The sequence below is a fragment of the Phascolarctos cinereus genome, unplaced genomic scaffold (genome assembly GCF_003287225.1).
Source record: "Phascolarctos cinereus isolate Bilbo 61053 unplaced genomic scaffold, phaCin_HiC Scaffold_5;HRSCAF=322, whole genome shotgun sequence".
Taxonomy (NCBI): domain Eukaryota; kingdom Metazoa; phylum Chordata; class Mammalia; order Diprotodontia; family Phascolarctidae; genus Phascolarctos; species Phascolarctos cinereus.
The window spans coordinates 217,310,823-217,333,761 of record NW_027555958.1 but is presented as its reverse complement, the minus strand read 5'-3'; the positions used below and the strand labels follow the sequence as shown (position 1 = coordinate 217,333,761).

The 22,939-nt window shown below is 38.8% G+C and overlaps 1 protein-coding gene across 1 annotated transcript; it reads right to left on the bottom strand.

Annotated features, from left to right (window-relative positions):
• Positions 1–2,512: 2,512 nt before the first annotated feature.
• Positions 2,513–17,787, bottom strand: LOC110213584 (glutathione S-transferase-like). The gene is made up of 6 exons (XM_020993954.2): positions 17,562–17,787; positions 15,968–16,019; positions 14,880–15,012; positions 9,575–9,716; positions 4,917–5,048; positions 2,513–3,581 (listed from the first exon to the last, which is right to left on the bottom strand). Exons 1-6 carry the CDS (start codon positions 17,646–17,648, stop codon positions 3,429–3,431), a joined length of 699 nt encoding a protein of 232 aa, XP_020849613.1. The 5' UTR covers positions 17,649–17,787; the 3' UTR covers positions 2,513–3,428.
• Between the last annotated feature and the right edge of the window lie 5,152 nt (positions 17,788–22,939).

Here is a 22,939-nt window from a genome sequence, read left to right as displayed (position 1 = left end):
TTCCCTTTTCAGGGCTTGCTTCCTTGTCCCTAAAATGAAGAGACTGGGTAGGTAATCCCTAAGGACCTGGATTTAAATCTTTTGACCCCATTATTTCATGAACCCTGCACAAAATTCACAAGCTAAATGTTGACTCAGCACCCTAAGATCTCTGAAATCCCAAGATGCCTGATCCTCATCTTGGTGGTGAATAGCCACACAATGTTCCAATACTCGTGCATAGTTTTGGAGATCAAAAGCATCTATGTATTATAACGCAGATAACCTTTTGGTTAATATGGCATGGTTCACGTTGATAATCTTACCAAGCCTACAAGTTGGCAATGTTTTCTCTGTTTCATTTGTCAACAGTCACACCTAACGAGCAGTTAACTAAATGGTCTCAAGTTAAAAGAACAGAAGTTAGTGTTGTAGTCAAGTTAAACCTACACAAAAGATAACCTGACGTTACTTCTAACCTGTATGTAGCTTGTTTGTTCATGCTTGCTTGGCCATTATCTCCCCAGTAGACTGAGATTTTTGTTTCTTTTGGAGACTGAGTCTTCTTATCTCAACTAAATGAGATACTATCTGTAAAGTGCTTACCATTGTGCTTGGGACACAGTCGGTGTTTAATGAATGCTTGCCTTCCCTTGTCCCCATCTCCCATCTCACTTTGGCTGGAAGTGCAGCAGTTACTCATGAACCAAATCCTCCTGCTCATCAGCCTGTAGGCTGTGACCTGCAACGTTACTGAAGCCACTATTCTTTTACACTTTCCTCCCTTGTGCAATACTCAAGTAATTATTATTTTTTCCTTCTTAAAATTATTTATTGTTGATACTTTTCTCTTTTTTCTTCTTTTTTCTCTTTTCTTTTCCTCATTACTTCCCACTTTCTCTGCCCATTACCAATAGAATCCTCTCTCATAATAAGTAAGTTTAGTCAAGTGAAACAAATCCACACATTGGTTATGCTATATGTTCAACTTTAGAGGTGGGGTGGGAACAGTGGACAGAGCGCTGGGCCCTGAGTCAGGAATACTTGGGTTAAAATCACACTTCTGACAATTGCTAGCTGTGTGATCCTGGACAAAACACCTAAGCTCTTTAAATTGCCTTTAGCAATTCTGTGGGGTGTTTTTTTTTTAAAAACTAAATAATAAATTAATTGACAACTGCAATGATGGAGGGAATCACCATGTGGAAGAAATCATAGATCCTTTGCATGTTCATGGATTTGAAACTTAAGGAGAAAAATGAAAAATTTTTTTTGGAACTGGTTATACTTTATTGACTTGCTGAAATCGTCCTCTGAGGTTTGAGTGAATAGACTAAATACTTAAGAATCCATGATTCCATTCCCTTTCTCAAGTCAGTGGGATAACTTTCATTAATTTCTAGTTTGCCAAATTCTGGTCCTCCATCTTATTTTCTTAGGGAGCACAAAAGGTTTTTTATGTTCCATTAATGCTTATATCTGTGGCAAAATTAAAAAAACCAACCAAAATAAACTGAAGGACAATGCAACAAGGCACAAAAAGAAAGAGACAGACAAAGAAAGAAAAGTAGAAAGAAAGAAGGGAAGCGAGGAAAGAATGAAAAAAAATTAATTCCTATGAGGTGTAAGGCACTACATATATAATATTTAAAAATCCAGGTTGAATGTGATTTTCTTTTCCCCTTGAAATTTTTTTCCCATTTGGAGTAGCCTCATAAGATCATTAATCTAAAACTGGAAGGGACCTTAGAAGTCATTTAAAACAACATTTTATAGATGGTGAAACTGAAGCCCAGAAATCAAGTGACCTGACAAGCCAGTAATTTGGTATTTCCTTTCTCCTTTTGAGCTCCATCATGGAAGTGTAAATCCTTTTTCTTTGGGTATGGGGAAAGTCTGTTTGTCTTGCTTCATTTTAAACATTTACTTTGATTATAAGAAGGTTGTAAGGTTAACCACAGACCTTTGCTTTTTTGGGGGTATATCCACTGGGGTTACAACTGAAAGGAGGCAATTGAGAGAAAGTGTCCCAGGAAAGCGGGAAGAAAGAGAAATGAAAAACTGAGGTGTTTGCCAGAATGCTGTCTCTGGCCGTGGGCTCAGAGCTTAGACAAAAAATGGTAGAGAGTTATAGATGCCTTTAAAAAAAAAAAACTTCCAGAGCTGAGAGAGAACATTATATTGGGAACCATCCTCCTCCAGTTATTATGTAATCAGTAATCAGTAATCAGTACGCACAAAAACTAGGTAACCCAAATGAAAACTTAAGACTTCCCTTGACTCTACCTCTAAATGCTGGTAAGTTTCTTCTTAGGTGGCTTTGCAATACAATCTAACACAATGTTGCACGGATAAATTATCTGCTTGGAAAAAATGAAACCACTGGTTCTCTCCAGAAAGTCTCTCTTGCATTTGCAAGTCAATGGCTATTTCAAAAGGGGAAATTTTCAAAGTTGTTTTCCTTGATAGTATTAAAAGTAATCTTTTTCTTTTTACACAAGTAAAACCATGATAAAGCAATATAACACAGAGAGAATGGGCATTTTCTTTAATTAAAATTTCTAGTTATCTGAGAGTTAAACAACCATTTTTTAAAAATTGAAAACCTAAGATATTATCAGACTACTTTCCTGCCCAAATCCTGTGGAGTGAGTATAACCAAATATTTCTTCTTTTTTGAGGATCCTTAAGAGCAAAAGGATAGGTAAAAAAGGTTGGAATCTATACTGAACCTAATGTCTCATGTAGTAATTTTAAAAAATCAACTTTATTATCATCTTACTCATAATTTGTATAATTTTCTTCCTAAAGTAGAACGCAGAAAATTTTGAATTAATTGGAAGGGGGTAGTATAACAGTGGAACTAGTGTTAAATTTGGAATGGTCAGTGTCAGGGAAGGGAACAGGCATTTCTTGGGCACCTACTATGTGCCAGGCATTATGCTAAGAACTTTACAAATATTATCTCATATGATCCTCACAACAATTCTGGGAGGTAAGTGCTATTATTATCCATATTTTATAGTTGACCTGAGCTTGAATCCCTGCTCTACCTCTGACCATTTGTGTGACCTTGGAGTATGTCTGGATTTTAATTACTATCTGAGTAAAAAGCACTGGCATGGGGGTGGAGGAGACAGAACTACACTCAAAAATTTCTAAGGTTTCTTCTAGCTCTAAATTTAGCTGTTTATTGGAATTAAAAAGAGAACATAATCTATGATTCTACAATCCTGAGTAAGGTGAGGTTCTAATTAAATGAAATTTTATAATAAGCAATGTAAAGATTAGGTTTTCTGATTTACAATGAGCCCTATAGGGAGAAATCATATTTGCTAGTTATTGAACCTAGGAATGTCACAGGAGCACATCCTAGTATTTCTGTGGGCATGACTACAGATGGAAACTAAAATATTAATTGTGTTCTTTAGAACTCTACTTGTGAATATTTAGCTCATGTGTTTAAGAACCAAATTTTTATCAATCTTGTATATCTTCCTTGAAACTTCAAAACTTGCATCATCCACTGGTGGCTTTCTTGGACTACCAGGCTGAAGGAATTTCTGGATCCTGGGGAGCTTGATGACTCTAGCTTTGAACTCCTAAAATGGAAAAAAAAAACAATATGACATCACCTGTAAATGAAGGAATAATCCTTGCACATTGGAGCAGGACCCCAGGGTTGCTCTTGTCAAGACCCTTTGGAAACTATTTCATCCTGGTAGAAAACTGTGGCAATCATTTTCTCCCTATGAGCAGTGATGTTTGAAAGTCCTCAGGAATTCCCTGGTCTGCAAATGTGTAAGGCCTACTTTTCAGTTTATAATACAATATTATACAATACAATACAATATAATATAGTATAAGAAAGAACAGCTTTCTCTTTTCAAAATGTATATGCCACATGGGTTTTTTCCTTTAATTGTTTATATAGACTTATTAAAAGCCAAATTGGAAGTGGCAACTTAAAGTAGTGAATGGAGCACCGATTGACCTCCATATATAAAGAACACATGGGTTCATGTCTTGCCTCTATCACATATTAGCTGTGTGACTCAGAGCAAGTCACATAACCTCTTATTACTCCCAGTCTTCTACAACTATAAGCTATAGAAGTAGTGTTGAATTTCACTGATGAGTTGAGTTTGCCCAACAGGATTTCCCTATACCAATGAATGATGACCTCAGATTACCCCTGCCCACAATAAAAACAGCTACATTAGAAATCAAAAAGGAAAGCTTTAGCAAAATTTGATAGAATGTAAGCCCTTGGAAGGCAAAGATCATGACATTCATTTTTATATTTCCCTACCTCTATTCCTAGAGACTAGCACACTATTTTGTGCATAATTGGTGCTAACTATGATTTATTAGTGAATAAATTGATGACTATATCGAATTTAGGGCCATGTCCTAACATGGCTTCCATTAAAATCCTCCTCTGTTTGCTCAAAGTGGTGTGGAGGAGACCAATAATTCTCCAAAGCTATGCTAGTCAAATGAAAGCCTTAGGTGGTCCCACCAACCTGGAAAGACTTTGAGCTTTGGGCCTGGCCCTGGGCTGTTTGCTCACCATCTGAAAACATATTCAGCTAAATTCATAAGAATCATCAGCAGAAGGGTGCTCAACAGTTGATGAATGTCTTGGGCCACAGCAGCCCAGGAAGACCATCTATGAAAGGTTTGGGAGATAAATAGAATTAGGGTCAGTAGAGAAAGGATGCACACAAGGGAAATCCCAGATCTGTTAAGTCAACTAATTAGCAAGCATGTATTAACATTTCAATTGTGTTCTAAGGACTACACTAAACTCTGGAGATAAAAAGAAAAAACAAACACCATCCCTGCCCTAAAGTATCTTACATCTAAAGGGCAAGACAACATGTAAAGCAATGGGTATATACAAAATAGGTGGTGACCACTTTTGATGGAATTACCTGAAGCTTAGGGAATGCAGAGAGAATGCCAGACTTGAGTTCTTCAACCATTAGGATGACTTCAATCAGCTGTACATCTGCCCAGCTCAACTGGTTGCCAACAAGGTAATTTTTCCCATGGTCTTGTAATGCCTATAGGGCCAGTAACAAGGAGAGAAGGGTAAGAAGGTGGGAGAATATAGGGTGCATTACTTGTATTCTAATGGAAAGAGCAAAAAATACACACACACAAAAAAAACATAAGGTAGAAGGAGATAGAGAGGAATTTTATTTCTGCCTTCTTAGTTATATGGGAAATAAGCATTTATTAAACACCTTCTGTGTATTAGGGTCTGTGCTAAGTAGTGAGTATGTAAAGTAAGGCAGAAAAAAAAAGATCCCTCTCTCAAAGATGTCTGTCTAATGGAGGAGACAACATATAAACAACTACATACAAACAAGTTACAGACAGGATAATTTCAGTGCTGTCTCAGAAGGAAGACACTAAAATTAAGGATAACTGGAAAAAGAGATTTGCAAAAGAGATATCAGCTGAGATTTGGAGGAAGCCAAGAGGCAGAGATGAGGGTGGAGAGAGTTTCAAGCATGGGAGGCAGCCAGGGAAAATTCCCAGGAGTCAGGAGATTGTTCAGAACAGCAAGGAAGCCAGGGTCTCTGAATCTCAGAGTAACTAGGGTGGAAGTGGGAGAGAAGCAAAGCGTAAGAAGATAGGAAATGTAGGAAGGGGTAAGGTTATGAAAGGGAGTTAAAAGCCAAATGGAGGATTTTGTATTTGATCCTGGAAGTAATAAGGAGTTATTGGAGTTTTGTGAATAGGAGAGGGATGTGGTTACACTAACACTTAAGGAAGATTATCTATGTAGTTAAGTGAAAGATGAACTGGAATGGAGGCAGGTAGATCAACCAAATGGCTATTGCATTCTAGGTATGAGACACCTTATAAAAGTTTACAGTTTCTTATATAATCTTTCTTTCTATATCCAAATATTTAGGTTTTTGATGATTAACTTTAAAATAAAAAAGTATAGCCTGGTATACTCTCTCTTGCAAGCAAAATAATTACTTTCCACCCAGTAGAATCTTTCTCCTCACTATGAATTACTCCAAACGAGAGATGGAGAGAGACACTGTATTATGAAAGAAAATTTTTTAAAAAAGGATTTGGGGAATAGCTAGGTGGCACAGTGGACAGAGCTCTGGTCTTGGAATCAGGAGGACCTAAGTTCAAATCCGGCCTCAGACGCTTCACACTAACTAGCTGTGTGACCCTGGGCAAGTCACTTATCCCCAAATCCCTCACCCCCCCCAAAAAAAAGTCTTAAAAAAGAAAAAAAAACCCAGTTTGGGCCAGGAGTTAGGAAACCTGGATTCCTTTCTTGATTGTAGTAGTTACTAGCTTTCCTGAAGAAACCCCTAGCCTAGGGCACCCCTGTTGTGGGAGAAGGTCTAAACCTCTTGACTGTAATATCTTTTTCAAGTTTGATCAGACATTTCAGTTTGTCCACTCCCAAATCTCTGCCCCTTACATCTTCAGACTATCTAAGCAGGGTGATTGGCAGGATCAAATGAGATAATATTGTAAAGTCCTTACCACAGTGCCTGGTACATAGTAAATGTCATATAAACGTTAGCTATTATTATTACTAGAATGTAAAATCCTCAGTGAGTTTCTCATGGCATCACCTCACAACAAATGGGTAAAGTCTTGACTTTTAACTCTTGGCTCAAACTCCATTTTAAAATGTATTCAACAAAGCAATCGGGCAAATTCTAACCAAAAAAAAATATGCAGTCTTGTTGGGTGATGATAACCAAGAAGCTCAGATAGACACACACAAGCAATAAAATACCATAAGGCAGGCAACAGCAATGAATTCAGGGCCACGTTCAATTCAACAACTATGTAATCAATAGCATAGAACTCTAAGCAGTATTATTTAACGCAGTCAACATACTTATTGGCAGTAATCCACAGGCAGTAAGGTTGCACAATTTATTTGGAATCCTACAGGAGACCCCAATTTAGCCAGAAAAGGGAATTTCAGTGGAGGAAAAAAAACAACAAATCCTAGAAGGGGGGGAGGAGAGGGAAATATTTCAGCCAAAAGGAAATATCCTTAAGCTTAAGGAAAGTCACAAAACTGGGAAAGTAAAATTTACAAAACCCAAGACAAGCTAAGGTCTCCTTAGCTATGACAATCAATGAAACATAGCATGTGACCTAAACCCAGGTTACAGCAGAATCTGATTGCTTTTTTTGTCATTATCCTTTGCCCATATTAGGAGCCCAGAGGGATCATCTGTTGACCACATTCTCAGGTTGTGTTGACAATCTGCCTACAAGAATTGTAGGTTATTGAGACAGTGCTATAATTTTGACAACTTTTTTTTTTTTTACCAAGGACAGAAACACCAAGTATTTTTAAACAGATTTTCTCTATGATGGAGTCTGTGAATTATCGGTCACCACAAACTGAAACTGACAGATCCATGCATCAGTTTCTTCTCCACTGTGACAGAGGTGTATGCAATCTGTGTAACAACACAACAATTTGTGTAACAAGTCTGGTACAACATATTTTTCTATTTCAGATATTATTTAACAAATAAACACATATTCATCAAATACTTTCTACATGCATGACACCTAGGTGGCACAGTGGTTAGATTGCCAGGCCCAGAGTGAGGAAGACTCATCTTCCAGAATGCAAATCCAATCTCAGACATTTATTAGCTGTGTGACTCTGGGCAACTCACTTAACCCTGTTTGACTCAGTTTCCTCATCTATAAAATGAGCTCAAGAAGGAAATGACAAAACCACTCTAGTATCTCTGCCAAGAAAATCCCAAAAGGGGTCATGAGGAGTCAGATACAACTGAAAACTACTGAACAAGAATAACAATGCATAGCATTGGGTAAGGTGATAGGTATAAAAAGGCAAAAAACAATTTAATCTCTGTCATCAAGGAGCTTGTACTATGCCAGGCAGAGGATACTACAAGATACACAGACAATCAGTGCACAGTATATATGTTGAAATTATAATGAAGAGTTGTGCAAAACATGCACTTCATTGCCACTCAGAATTATATAGAAGATTAAGTTGTGCAAGGAACCTGGAGATTGCCTAGTCCAACCCCCTTCTTTTTCAGGTGGAGAAAAGGAGCCCACTGAGGTTAAAGTGATTCACCCAAAGTATATATAGAGAAAATAGCAGAGCTAGAATTAAAACCTAGATTTCAGAGCTCAAATCTAGTGTTATATTTTGTTGCCTCCCATATTCCAGTAAAACTATGATCTATAAACTCACAGTTTAATAATCTACTAGAGATGTCATATGGATGAAGTTAGTAATATCTTCCCCCCAAATTACGTTGTACTTATGTGTGTGTATACACACACACACACACACACACACACACACACACACACACACACACAAACACTTTTAGTTATAAGAATGTAAGCTCCTTGAGGGCAGGGTCTATTTCATTTTGCCTTTGGGTCCTCAGTGCTGAGTACAGTCTCTGGCATGCAGTTGGCTCATTAATAAATGCTTGTGGAGAGGTTGTTGCTATTGCGTCTTCTGATGCAGTTAATGTATGTGTATTAAATGATTTAGTAAGTCTTCATCCCAAAAGGATTAGATTGTACCAACTTTATAAATAGGTTCAGAAAAATCCATTTCTTATGAAGAGAACTCAAGGAGCCACCAGCCCTTCCTTTATTTACCAGTCTAAAAAGATGCATAAGAACTCAAGGAGATCAGTGCCAGGACCAACCATATAGCTTTTCAATGTAAAAATGAATCTTAAGTGCCTTTTGTTGTATCCTCTGATGTTGAGTTCTAAGTGGCTGCCTATCTTATTTTTGCCTACTTTCAGCTCTTTATGAATTCATAGGATCATAGATTATGAGCTAGAAGAGACCTTAGGGGTCATTAAGTCCAGCTTCTTTATTTTACAGATGAAGAAACTGAGGCCCAGAGAGCACAAGTGACTTGCCCAGGGTCACACAGCTGGTCTGAGGTAAGATTTGAACCAAAGTCTCCCTGACTCCAAGTCCAGCACTCTATCCACTATAAGTTGCTCTCTTATTTTGTAAAGCTTAGGAAACTGAGGTCTGTTACTAAGTGATGTGCCCATATTTCCACAAGTAATAAGTATTAGAGGCAGGATCTGAACTCAGATCATCTGTCTACAGAGCCAGTGGTCTTTCTTCTATACCACTGGGGCCTCCGGTGTTTCTGCACTGTGAAGTATTTGCTCATAATGAAGTAGACAAAGTGCTAGTAATTTCAATGACTGTACAGGCAGATCACACACTGCCTCACTGTTCCATAGATCTGGGAGGGGAAGATCTTTGCCTCTTTTTTTATTAAGCCCTAATCACTGAATGGGTGCTGCCTCAGTCAAACTGAGACCAGTTAAAGACCTTAGCTTGAAAAGGCCATGGTCTCCCACTGCATCCTGGGCCTTCTCCAGTCATCCTGATCCATATCTGGCCATTGGATCCAGATCACTCCAGAGGAGAAACTGAGGCTGGTGACTTTGCACAGCCCTCCTCACTTAAATGCAATTCACTTGTATGTCATGGCATCACTTCCCTGAGTCATGTTTGTTTCTAAGAATGAAGGACAAACGGCATTGTTCCATACCTTCTCATACACTGGGAAGAATCTTTGAGTGGCTCTCTCCAGGATATAGTTGAGATTCTTTTGTTTTTCTTCAGGCAAAGAAAGTGGGAAGAGCATAATCATGTCATTCATATCCCTCATCCCTTCCACATACATGTCAATACTGGAGGAGAAAAGTGACATAAATAAAAATATGAGTACTAGGGGAAATGACTGAAAAAGCATTTAATAATAACTGACATAGAGAGAAAAGGCTTTAAAATTTGAAAAGCACTTTACCCACATGATTTCATTTGAGCCTCTCCACATTGTGAGCTAGGTCCTACAGGCATTATTGGTTCAGAGAATGACTTGCCCAGGGTCACCCAGCTATAATGTCTCATAGACAAGGTTTGAACCTGGTCTTCCTGTTATTGTTCTTCAGTCATTTCAGTCATGCCTGACTCTTTGTGACTACATTTGGGGTTTTGTTGGAAGAGGTACTGGAGTGGAGTTTGCCATTTCCTTCTCCAGCTTATTTTATAGATGAAGAAACTGAGGCAAACAGGGCTAAGTGTCTAAAAAGGTACATTTCTTCTGTATGGTGTATGCAGATCCCAGGGTCACAGCTAGTGACTTCTGAGGTCAGATTTGAACTTAGGAAGATGAATCTTCCTACCTCCAGAACCAGCACTCTATCCACTGCACCTCGTCACCACTCTGAGTCCAGGTCTAACATATATTCTGGTTATGTCACTCACTATCTTGGCTGAGTCACTTAAACATTCTGTGCCTCAGTTTCCTCATCTGTAAAAGGAAGTGTTTGGACTAGAAGTCTCCTAAGGTCTCTTCCTGCTCTAAATCTCTGATCCTGTCATCTGTTATTTAACATTTAATTTTTTCATCCCTAAAAGGCAGGTCACACCACCTAAAATCAAAGTTGTCGGGGCTTTTCCCTGGAAAAAAAATGCTTTTTCCCCAAGAATATTCAGACATATAGACCTCAAAAACTGTAAATTTCAGCATTTAATAGATGTAGAGAACATAATTAATGTCTAAGAAATATACAGTATTAGAATGAGCCAAGAAGTGGTCAACTGGGCAAAGAAAGGTTAAAATTGACTCTGTGAATTGAGTGACAATAATGAAGTGGGTTCAAAAGTAGGGACAGTTCCTATAGGGGAAAAGGTTCAAGACGACCCCTACAATGCTACAACTTTGTCACTTAGAGCAATGGTTCCAATTCACCCTAGCCAACAAACACTAATTAAGTCATTTTTATGTATATATAATAAGACTTTACTAATAACCTACTATGTTCCAGGTACTATGCTAGGGAGATAAAGACAAAAAGAGACAATCCTTGGGTTCAAAGAATTTATATCCTATTGTGGGAAATAAGATGTGAATATGTAGGTAAATGTAAAGTTTATATACAATAAGTACAAAATAATTGGAGGGGTGGATGGGAAATGAGGGAAGTCAAAAAAGGACTCTTGTAAGAAGTGGCCCTTGAGCTGAGCTTTGAAGGGATCTCAGAATTCTAAGATGCACACGTAAAGAGGAAGTGCTTTCCAGACATGGGGACCAGGGTGTTTTTCAAAGGCAGAGACTGGGAGCCTTAATACTGTGTTTGAAGTAGCAAGAAGGCAAATTAGGCTGGAAGGTAGTATGTCAAGGTAAGTAATATGTGAGAAACTCAGAAAGACACAACCTGGAACTTAATTCCAGTTTTGAATGACTATGAATATAAAACAGAAAAGTCTGTATTTTATCTAGAGTTAGGGAACCACTGGAGGCTTCTGAGCAAAGTCCAATACCTTTGTCTTGTAATATTTATAGAACTTGGTCATCTTTTGGAGACTTTAGTACTCATCCTTCCTTCTAATTTGTTTATCCTTTCTGTTGATTTATCTACTTGTGCTTCAGGGTTTTAAATTTAATCTCAAAATTATCAGTAGTTTTAGCCTTTTTTCCTTTTAAACCCTATTACTCACTTCTTGAAAGTCTACCTTTTTTGTAGGCATATTCTCAGGGCTGTGCTACAAATCTGCCTCAATCTCGTCTCATGTTGAAGGATATACTTTTCCCAGGCTAGGGCCTGGGTCCCTAGCCTACATAACTTCTGGATTGGACTTAGCTATTTTAGTTGTGTTTCACTGCCCTTTCCTTTAGACTTGGTGCAAGGAAACACTTTGTACTTTTCATGGTTCTTTCTTCCTCTAACTGGACTGCATCAGCTTCTACTACTTTTGAGGTGCTGGGTAGGGTGGAGTAGTATTCTATATAGTCTCGGTAGTCTTGAGGTTCCTTAAGGACTGCCCCAGGCAGAAGGAAGCCTGATTCCCTTCCCCAACCCACTTCCTCCTCACATAGCTAGGCAGAATCAATGCCTACTGCCTGTAGCAATGGCAGCTGGAGGTGGGATGTGTGCTTCGAGTGTCTGCACTAGGAGGAAAGTCCTTGTGCAGGTCCAAGGCACAAGCCCATGGATGGTTTTGTATGCCCTTTCAATGGCTTATAGGTCATAGAGGGTTGCCTAGAGAACGTTTTAAGGATTAATGCTGCCCAGTGTTCATTCATAAGCTGTTACCTTGTTGGGAATCTCAAGTTCTTTTCCTGTAGATTCAACTGTATTACTCTACCTCTGGCACACAGTTGCTCTTTTGAGAGGGCCTTTGAGAGTTAGTGGGGACCAGAGAAAATGCCTTATTTGGGATCTTGTTGGTCACCACACAGAAGTTTTTTATTCTTTTTTAAAATATGGTCATCCCTGTGCTTTAAAAATATAGGATTATAGATTCAGAACTAGAAGGACCTCAAAAGCCACTTAGTATACTCCTCACTTGATCTTTTCTATTAACATACTATTAAAAGTATAAAGTGTTGTTATGACATACCAAAGAAAGATGTTATATGTGAGATATTAATTCATCATTGTAGTGTAGGCTCTAAGATGCATCATAGGGAAGTAAAGAATAAGGATCCTTAGCCTTTTGTGTCATAAGTGACTTTGGGACCCTTTCTGGTTAAGCCTATGGACCCTTCCTCAGAATACTTTGAATGCATAAAATAAAACACATAGAATTATAAAGCAAACCAATCAGGATGAAACAGAGTTATCAAATTAAAAAAAAACCCAGCAAGTTCATGGACTCCAAGTTAAGAACCCCACATTATAAAGCCAGCCTTGGAATTGGGGGATCATAGTTGGGTGCCATCTCTGACACATACTGGCTGCACGACTCTAGACAAGTCACTGAAAGCAACTTTATAAGACTCTAAGTCATAATTGTTGCTGACTTGTATTGTTAGAAAGGGTTTCCTTACTGGAATTCCTTCTGCCAATGAAATCACAGGTCAGGCCAAAACTGTAACATATGTGCTACCAGGGACATGCCCAAAGACCTGTTGGAGAAGCTTTGAATACCGGCCCTACCTTGAAGAACAGACCCATGTAAAAAATGTAATTAGTTTAAAATTGTTGCCTCTCTCCTGAAACAGATCTATTCATTTCAAGAGCAGTCATCACTGGCAATTCAAATTGAACAGGATAATTAACTCTTTTGAACTTCAGTTTCCTCATCTGTAAAATAAGGAGGTTGGAATAGATGATTTCTAAGATCACTTTTAGCTCTACATCAATGATGCTATTATGTTGAACGCTTTCTACTTTTCCTCTAATCCAGAGATTTTTTACCTTTTTACTGTGTCATGAACCCCATTATCAATCCAGTTAGACCTTATATACCCTTTCTCAGAATAATATTTTAAATGCATAAAACAAAATATATGTAATTACAAAGGAAACCAATTAAATTGAAATACAGTTATCAAAATATTTAAATAAACAAGGTCATAAACCCCAGGATAAGAACACAGTCTAATCAGTCATACATATTTTAAGGCCCAGATGGGGAAAATGGTCTGTCTACAGATTGGCAGCCAGGATCTTCTTTAGAATGGAAAAAAGCTTGATTCAGGATTTTAAAAACATCAACCTTCATTTTAAAGGACATTTTCATTTGGTTTAGACAAACATTCACTACTAGTCAATCAATCAGCATTTATTAAGTGCCTACTATGTGCCAGGGACAATGTTAAATTCTGGAAATACAAAAAGAGGCAAAAGACAGCCCCTACCTTCAAGGAGCTCACAGTTTCCATGAATTGTTTTGGTTTTGTGTTTTTATCTGCACCTATGATTTCAACAGCATGGGTTACTCCTTCAACTACACAAACTGACAAGTCACCTGCCACTTATTATTTTAGGGGGCACTGAGAGGTTAAATAACCTTTCAAGAGTCAAAAAGGTAGTGTCAAAGCCTAGGCTTGAATCCAGTTCTTTCTGACTCCACAATATAAAAAAACTCCTTAGGAATAAAAATTGTTTCAAAATATTTTTGGTCTTTGTTTTTTATTCCCATAGCCTAGAACAGCACCTAACACATTGCAGGTGCTTAATAAATGCTTGTGGATGATTCATCCAATATGGATTGCTTTCCAGTATACTATGTGGCTTCTCTATGATAAGTTAATAAACATAGATATTAATTTTTTAAACACCTTCACTTTCATTGATTGAATAAGTAGTGAAGATATTTATTGTTCTTGAACTCACGCTTTTTCAAATCAGGATTATTGGGAGTTGTTTTGAGCTCCAAAGCCATTATTTCCTATCTCCTGAGCAAGTCATCTAGGTACCTGTGGGTGGCCTAGCCCATTGCATATGGCCCTTAAAATATTGGTGGGAATATATTCCATAAGCAATCCATTAGAATATAAGCTCTTTGAGGGCAGAGACTGTTTTTTGCCTTTTTGTGGCCTTTGAGCATAGCACATGCCTGGCACATGGTAGATGCTTAATAAATGTTTGTTGATTAATTGATTGATAAGTAGTCTACAAAAGTCAATATCATTACTTTAAAGTCAGGTATCTACTTTGAAGTTAGAGATTTTTTTTTCTCCTTTGACCTCTCACTATTTTGTTGGTCTTACCTGGTAGAGATACCTACTACCAGGCCAACCCCAGTCCAAAAGCAGCTCAGATGGGGAAAGGAAGTTAGAAAGTTTTACGTATTCATAACATACTGACGAAAGCATTGTTGCTTTTATACAGGAAAGAAGGTAACTGCTGAACACAATTTCATTGAGAGACAGAGGTTTTAATGAATAAACAGCGAGCCTTTGAGTCAGGATTTTCTGGGTTCAAGTCTTGCCTTTGAACTCTACTGGTCATATGACCCAGGACAAATTAGTTGCCAATCTCAATTACTAAAAAGAAATTTTCCAAAATGAAAAAGGTGGTTTTTAATGTTCAATTATAAGCATGCAATGATTACCGTACATTGCTCTCTCCTTCAGGTCCTTCCCATACAAGTTGTATTTTGTAGCTATATATCTCAGGATGGCTCTGGTTTGTACCATGTACATTCCATCCATTTCAACCATTGGCACTTGGTCATACATTAGTTTTCCACCTAAAAACAGAAAGAAAAGTCAAGTCATTGGAGTACAGTCATGGAATCATAGTGCTGGAACCAGAAGGGACAGTAGAGGTCCTCTAGTTCAATTCTCTCATTTCACAGTGGAGGAAACTGAGGTCCAAGATGGTTACAAGACCCATTTAATGCATATTTATTCCCTTCCCCCCTTTTTTTTTACTCACATAAATGGCACAGTGGACAGCATTCTGGACTTTGGAATTAAGAAGACCAGATTTCAAATCCTGTCTCACACACTTGCTAGCTATGTGGCCCTAGGCAAATCAATTAACCTGTTAGCATCAGCTTCCTCATCTGTAAAATAGGGATGATAATAGCACCAAGTTTTCAGGGTCGTTGTAACAAATTAGCATTTGTTAAGTGCTTACTATGTGCCAGGTACCACGTGAAGTGTTTTTTTAAAATATTATCGCATTTGATCCTCACAGCTCTAGGAGGCAGGCGCTATATCATCATTCCCACTTCACAGTCCAGGAAACATCAGGGAAATAAAAAGGAAACACAGCAATATCAAGTTATTTCTACAAGAAAAAAAATAAAACTCCAGTAACTCCCTTTTGCCTACTCATTCCTCCAATTCATAGAATCGCATGACCCAACGCCAACCTAAACTTTCCAGTCTTAAATCCCATCACTCTTTACTTCCACCGTTATTCCTTTATACAAGCCAAAGGCCCTTTGTTTCAGGAGGAAAAAAGCTTTACTTTCTTCCCTGAGGTAGCTGTTTTGAAATTCAAACCCTACTTCTCAGGTACAGAGAAGCACACATGTGTACTGTTTCATGTAATTCCCTGTCACAACTATAGAATCAGAGAATTTTAGGGCTACAAGGGATCTTGGAGACTTTTTGCATGACTTTTCAGGCAAGGCAATGGGAGTTAGTCTGATCTTCATGGAGTAGCAGAGCACAACAGCAAGACTTTGAACTCACCCTTAATTAAATTCTCAAAATCTTCAGCTGTTTCGAAAAGCACTTCTTCAAACTAGAAAGGAGAAGGACACAAGAGGGTATCAGGGCAATGGAATGATGAAATGTTAGCACTGAGAGGGACCTTAGAGATCACCTAACACAACCAGGTGGTTTCATGGATAGAGCACAAGACTAGGAGTCACAAAGACCTGAGTTCATATCCTGCCTTTGGTACCCATTTTCTAGCTGGGTGACCCTGGGCAAGTCATTTAACTTTTCTGGGCTTCAGTTTCCTCACCTGCAAAAATGAGGACTTTGGACTAAATGACCTCCAAGGTTTCTTCCAGCTCTACCTCTATGATTCTGTGATGGTCTCGTCCAACACTTCTCAAACTTTTTATTATCAGAATCCCCCTTTGCATTCTTGATGTGACACCCACCCAACTAGCTTCTGTTTATGTGGGTTCTATCTATTGATATTTGCAACATAGACATTACAATAGCCAAATTTTCATATATTGTAATTGTAAATCTATTTTTTAAAATTTTAATTCATTTAGAATAGCAATAATACACTCATTACATATTAACCTAATGTATGTGTCCACCCAGGGTCCTCTTAAAACTTCTGCAGAGCTTTAGGCCTAACCTAGGGTGCAGGTACAAAAGAAATAGCTTTTCAATATTTAAAAAGAAGTTTGTTCAAGTTTACAGTAACCACATTACACATCTGTCCACAAAGTAGTTGTATTTTCCATCCTGCCACAGAGTAAGGTCCTATGATTAGCAGAATTGAAGTCCCTCACATCTTATGAAGTAGGCAGAGCTGAAAGGGACATTGGATATTAGCTCCTCTAATCTCCTCATTTGGCAAGAGAGGAAAGTGAATCCCCAAGAGGTGAAGTGATTTATCAATATAAGAGAGGAGGGAGAAAAATCATTCATTATCACCTGAAAGATTATTACAAAGTTTTTTTCTGGCATATCAATCTAAATTACTAATGTTTAAAAGTTTAGAAACTTTGCAAAGATTTTAGGAAGACCTTGTATATAAGGAATCTGAACCTTCCCCAAACCTGACTGAATTTTTTTTAAAAGTCAGCAAAAACGTAGATTGCTTAAATCTCTTTAGAAAACACAACCACTGTTCCTAGATATTTTTCAATTACGTACAGGCAAAGATCCCAGAATCACAGAATGCTAAAGCTACAAAGGATCTCAGAGATAATCTAATTCAACTCCTGTATTTTACAAATGATGAAACTGAGTCTCAGAGATGCAAGGAGGTTTGCCTAAAGGTATATAGCTAGCTGGTCGTATCACCAAGACTTGGATCCACATCTGCTCAATCCAAATCCAGTGACTTTTCTACTGTGCTCGGTTTCCACTTTCAGAAGGGGAACTCAATCAACACTTAATTAGCAAGATAAATATGACTTTCAATTTGCTCCTGAGACTCAGTTCACTGTTAAAGGGGGGGGGGGAAAGATGGTGATCACAATGATTAGACCCCTTTTTTGGAGGTAGTCATTAAGTAAGTTCCATGTGACTTCTCCTCTACTAAATATTCACTTAATCTGAAGAAAAACAACAAAGTAAGAAATGAAACATCTACCTCCACCCCAGCAGCTGCCAGGAGCCAGCGCACCGATTCCATTCTGCCTCTGCCATCAAAGTAATACAGTTTGGGCTTCCCAGCCATGATTCTCAGTTCCTGGTTTTCTGAAAAACAAGAGAGAACAAACAATCTGACCAGGACCTAGATATAAAAGCCGTCCTTTTTGTAGTCTTTGCTCTACCAAGGATATATGAGAAACGTCCAAACTCTCAGGGCCAATGATTCAGAGGGTAGATGAGGGCGGGGGGGGGGGAGAAGAGGGAGGAGAATCATGTGAAGAGCAGGATTCAGACCCTCCCATTTTTCCCAATGCTAGGCTGAAGGCAGCTAGGCAGGGATCTATTTAAATGATTGAAATGAATTTGGGACTTTGGTGAATAGGAACTGATCAGCTTAACCTGGACCACATAGCATAATTGAAATGTAAAGATGAAGTTTCTTTCATTGTGTAAGGAATGTCTACTAGGATAATTTTTATCATTATATCAAAGTTGGTCATCTAGATGTGGGTATCATGGATTCCAAATAACTCCCGGTTTTACTCCAGGTATTGTTTGGGGGTGATCCTAGTTATGCAGATGTGGAATTCCCTATCAAAACTCAGGAACCATAGATCAAATAGGAAAGTTTTCATTTAGGACGAATACCAAAATAAATCCTATAGATTCCTGTGCTTTGATTTATGTAGTGAGCTCCCTGGAGAGGAAATTCCCTCTGCTGATAGCACATCTGCCTTTGTCTTGGGATTTTTAGTCTAAGAGTTGCCAGGGACACAGAGAGGTTAAACAACTTGCCCAGGCTCACACAGCCAGTAGGAGTCAGAGACAGGATTAAAGCCAGGTCTTCTTGAGGCTGAAGTGTCTTGCCCATCTACACATAAAACCTCTTTTCCTCTCCACTGTAGAAATCCATTCCAATAAAATATGCTTTGTCTCCTTGCCATAAGGGCTCATTTCAAATCAACAAGGGAAATGACCCAAGACATAAAGAAATACAATTTCCCATGGATTCCCATGCTGCCCATCAGAATGGGAATATTACCTATGGGACTCAGGAGGGCCCAAGGTTATGGCTCAGCTGCAATAGCTTTAATGGTTCAAATCCCAGACAAGTGTGAATGCCCCACTGATATCCTATCCTGTTTCTAAAACTGCTGAAATCTTCTTCTAGGGCTGGGATTGGGGCTCCTTCTTCAGAGGAAGTTTTAGCACTCTTTTGTGGGACTGTCCAGCCAATCTGCCTGCAGTTAATGGTGTTTCTGGCTCTTTTAGCTTAGCAATGTTCAAAATCTTCCTTCAAAGGAATTCTCCAAGCCTCCCTGCTATTTTGGGTGAGGAGAGAGTAAATTCCTACTGGTTCCTATAAAGAATGTTGCAGATAAATGTCATGTTTCCATAGTAGAATTTGTTGTAAAACAGATTTTTTTCATTTTCCCCTTAAATCCCCAACATCGAGCATAGTACCTTGCACAGAAGAGAAACAATAGATATTTGTTGAAAAGAAAAAAAATTTTGCAGACAGTATCACAGCACTTTGAATAATATTAAAACTTTAATAACTTTAAGGAACATCATGTGATGCCAGAGCAGAGCTAGCAACCTTCTCCCTGCATTCTTGTCATTGCAGCCAACACTGTGACTTTCATGGTTGTTTTTGTCATTTCAGCTGGGTCTGATTCTCCAAGACCCCATTTTAGGTTTTCTTGGCAGGGTTTTCTACTATATTAGTGGTTTGCCATTTCCTTCTTCAGATCATTGTACAGATGAAGAACTAGGCAAAAAGGGGTAAGTGACTTGCCCAGGGTCACAAAACTAGTAAGTGTTTGAGGCCACATCTGAATTCAGGACCTCCTGATTCCAGGCCCTGCACTCTATCTACTTCACCACCTGTCTGCCCCACTGCCCTCTTTTACATAACTTAATTATCTGTTAGTCAATGCATTTGAGTAAGCAGGGCAGTGGAGTCCCTGAGTGTTGTCTTTGCCAAAGTCCCTCATATGCATCCTGAACATTGGCCCTAACTCTGAAATTCCCTTAATCTTCTCTTAACCTAGTGTTACTGGTGTCTGTTTTTCATCTAAAACTTTGAGAACTTGTACAGAAAAGTTAATAAAGGAACCCAATGTTGTTTCAAAGGAAAAAGGCATCATGGAAGAGATGAGAAGCTATGAAAAGGGAGGCTGGAGGACATGGAGGCTACATCTTGTCAACGCATTGGCTCCAAATAAAGCATACCTCCCAAATTTGAGGGAAAGCTTAGGAAATACTAATGGCTGAAGTTGGCGCGAATAATAATCATAGCTAGGATTTATATGGTGCTTTAAGGTTTGCAAAGTACTTTACAGCTATTACCTCATATGATCTTTACAATCCTGGGAGGTAAGTGCTATTAATATTCCCATTTTATAGATGAAAAAACTGAGGCACATGGATGTTAAGTGATTTTCCTAGGGCCATATAGCTATATGTGTGCGAGATCCAATTTTTATTCAAGTCTTCCTGACTCCTCCAGTACTTAGCACCCTTCCTGGATCATAGTCATTTCAGTTATGTCTTAGAAAATAAAACTCAAAAAAAAAAAGTGAAAAATAGTGTGCTTGAATCTGCATTTAGACTGCATCAGTAATTTCTCTAGTTGTGGATTACATTTCCCATCCTGAGTCCTTTGGAATTGTCTTGGATCATCATATTGCTGAGAATTGGTGAATCATTTACAGTTATGCGTCATACAATATTGCTGTTACTGTATACAATGTCCTCCTGGTTCTGCTCTGTGAAAGAATTCTTGCAGAAGACAGGGCATCAGTTGGGACCTGAAAGAAGCCAGGGAAGCCAGGAGACAGATATTGGGAACCATGAGGCAGGGTCAGTGAATATTCATGGAAAGCTCGTGTGTGACAAGCAGCAAGGTGGTCAGTATCCCTGGATTGTAAGAGGACAGACATGGAAGGGAATATTTGAGTGTGAGCATATTTGAAAGTTAGGAAAGGGACAGATTTTGAGGCATTAAAAACCAAACGGAGGATTTTATATTTGATCCTGAAGGTGATAAGGAGGCACTGGAGTTTATTGAATAAGGGAATGACATAGTCAGCCTCTTGATTTAGGAAGATTGCCAGCTTGACAGTTGAGTAGACAATTGTGGAGAAACTTGAGACAAGAACAGCCAACAAACTTGTTCTGCATAAGATAATGAGGACCTGCATCAGGACACTGGCATATGAGAGCTGTAACAGCTAGGTGGTACAGTGGATAGACTACTGGCCCTGAAGTCAGGAGGACCTGAGTTCAAATCCAGCCTCAGACACTTACTAGCTGTGTGACCCTGGACAAGTCACTTAACCCTGTTTGCCTCAGTTTCTTCACCTATAAAATGAGCTTGAGAAGGCAATGGCAGACCATTCCAGTATCATTCCCAAGACAGTCCCCAACAGGATCATGAAGGGTAGGGCATGACTAATTGACTAAACAATAACAAAGATAGAATCAACAGGATTCGTCCACTAATTGAATATGAGGGAGGGGGACACAGTGAGAAGAAAGTGAGGAGTGACAAGGAAGACTGGTCTGCCACAGCTACGAATTATTGGAGATTTAGTCTGCTACCCAATACAGACATTATGCAGCCGCTTTTGAATTCTGTCTGAGGCTGGATTCGAACTGAGGTCCTCCTGAACCCAAGGCCGATGCTCTATCCGCTGTGCCACCTAGCTTCCCCACTGCTTTTGAATTTTGAGAGGAGACCTTGGACAGATGGAGCTGCCATCACTTCCTTGGTATTGTCAACGGGTTCATTTGTGATAAGGTACCTTTCAAAAGTTGTCCTCGGACATTTTAAGTAGTTTGTTGGCTCTTCATTCTCATTCTGCTTGCAGTTATTAATCTTTCCCCAGCCTGTTTACTTAGGACAGACCATTGATTGCATTGAGCAATTCCTGTTGAGCCTGATCAAGGTTCTGACCTTGTTCAGCATCAATAATGGGACACCAGGCCTCTTCTGATAGTCTTTTGCCTATCCACATTGCGCAACATGACATGCAAGACTTGTTTCATAGTTGCCAATATGGGATTATGGCAATTAATGACACATGTTAATTGTTCCTCATTTCTTGGGTGTTTCCTATAGTAAATTCTATAACCAACTTCACCTGGGCTCAAGGGTTAGGTGCTGAGATGAGGTTCCTATCTACTCCAAGGAGTTGGTGAAGAGGACTATAGTCTTCAAGCCATTTCCTTTTATTAATTCATCTTCAAGGAGAATATTTTTATGATAGCTAGCATGACCCGAAATTAGGGGAAAGGTCCAGGAAGAGAGTGGAATAAAGAATAGTGGTAGTCACTGAGGGAGCTATAGGAAATTTCCTCACTTCCTGGGGTTCTTTGTCAAGTTCCAAAAGATTCTTTTCTGTTTCCGTCTCCCCAGCTGGCAGAGGAGAAACAGAAGGGGAATCAGACTGGCTAAAAGTACATTTTTGTTTTAACTCTTGTTGGGTAGAATCATTAAGACCTCTAAAGTTCTACTATTAAAATCTCATGGCAGCTTCTATTTGCTGACCAAAATAGACTTCTGACTCATCCTTTTTCATCTTTGAGCTGCAAGATTCAAGGGTATTTCTAAAATGTTCTATTTTATCAAAATCAAAGAATCCTTCTTTTGGAAACTGCTTAGCAAGATCATTCCTCGTGTAAAAACTCCATCTGTATAAGAATCTGTAAGTCTTATACCAATAGTGAGTGTGCATGGAAAATGTGGGAGTCCTTTCTTCAGATACAGAGGCAAGTCTTTCATTTTTTTGTTTCCCATTCCGGAGATACCTTTTTTAGGAATGGATACCCTAGCTTCAAAACCAAAAGTGACTATCCTGCAGGAACTTGAGTGGAGCCCTTCACCCCCATGGGAACCTGGCTTTAGACCTCTCTAACAAGTGAGAAGCTGACCTAAGCCTCAACCTGAATATTTTTGTAGTTTACCACAGTTCTACAAGTTTGATAGTGACTCTGCTCTACTTTTTGCAGAAACTTCCCAAGCTTTTCTGTCTGGACAAACTTATACTCGATTTTGACCTTTATGTCTAAATGTAAAACAAGTCCTCATTCACCAAATGTATCAACTTATGTGCTAGTTGGGAGATGCTAGACCTAGAGCAATGGAGGTTCTTGGGATTTCCAAAGGAGCAGAGCATGGTTAAGCTCCACTGATTGGTGCTACTAGTTCCAGTCTTGGTCTGCTGCCCAAATGCTAAGGAGAAGAGCAAGGAAAATATCTGTATCACCAGATTATGGACTTGGATCACAACCCACTTCCTAATGGGATCACAAACATGTTACTACAGTTGAAAATGGCTTAAAGACTGGGTAGATGACTGAGAGCAGAGT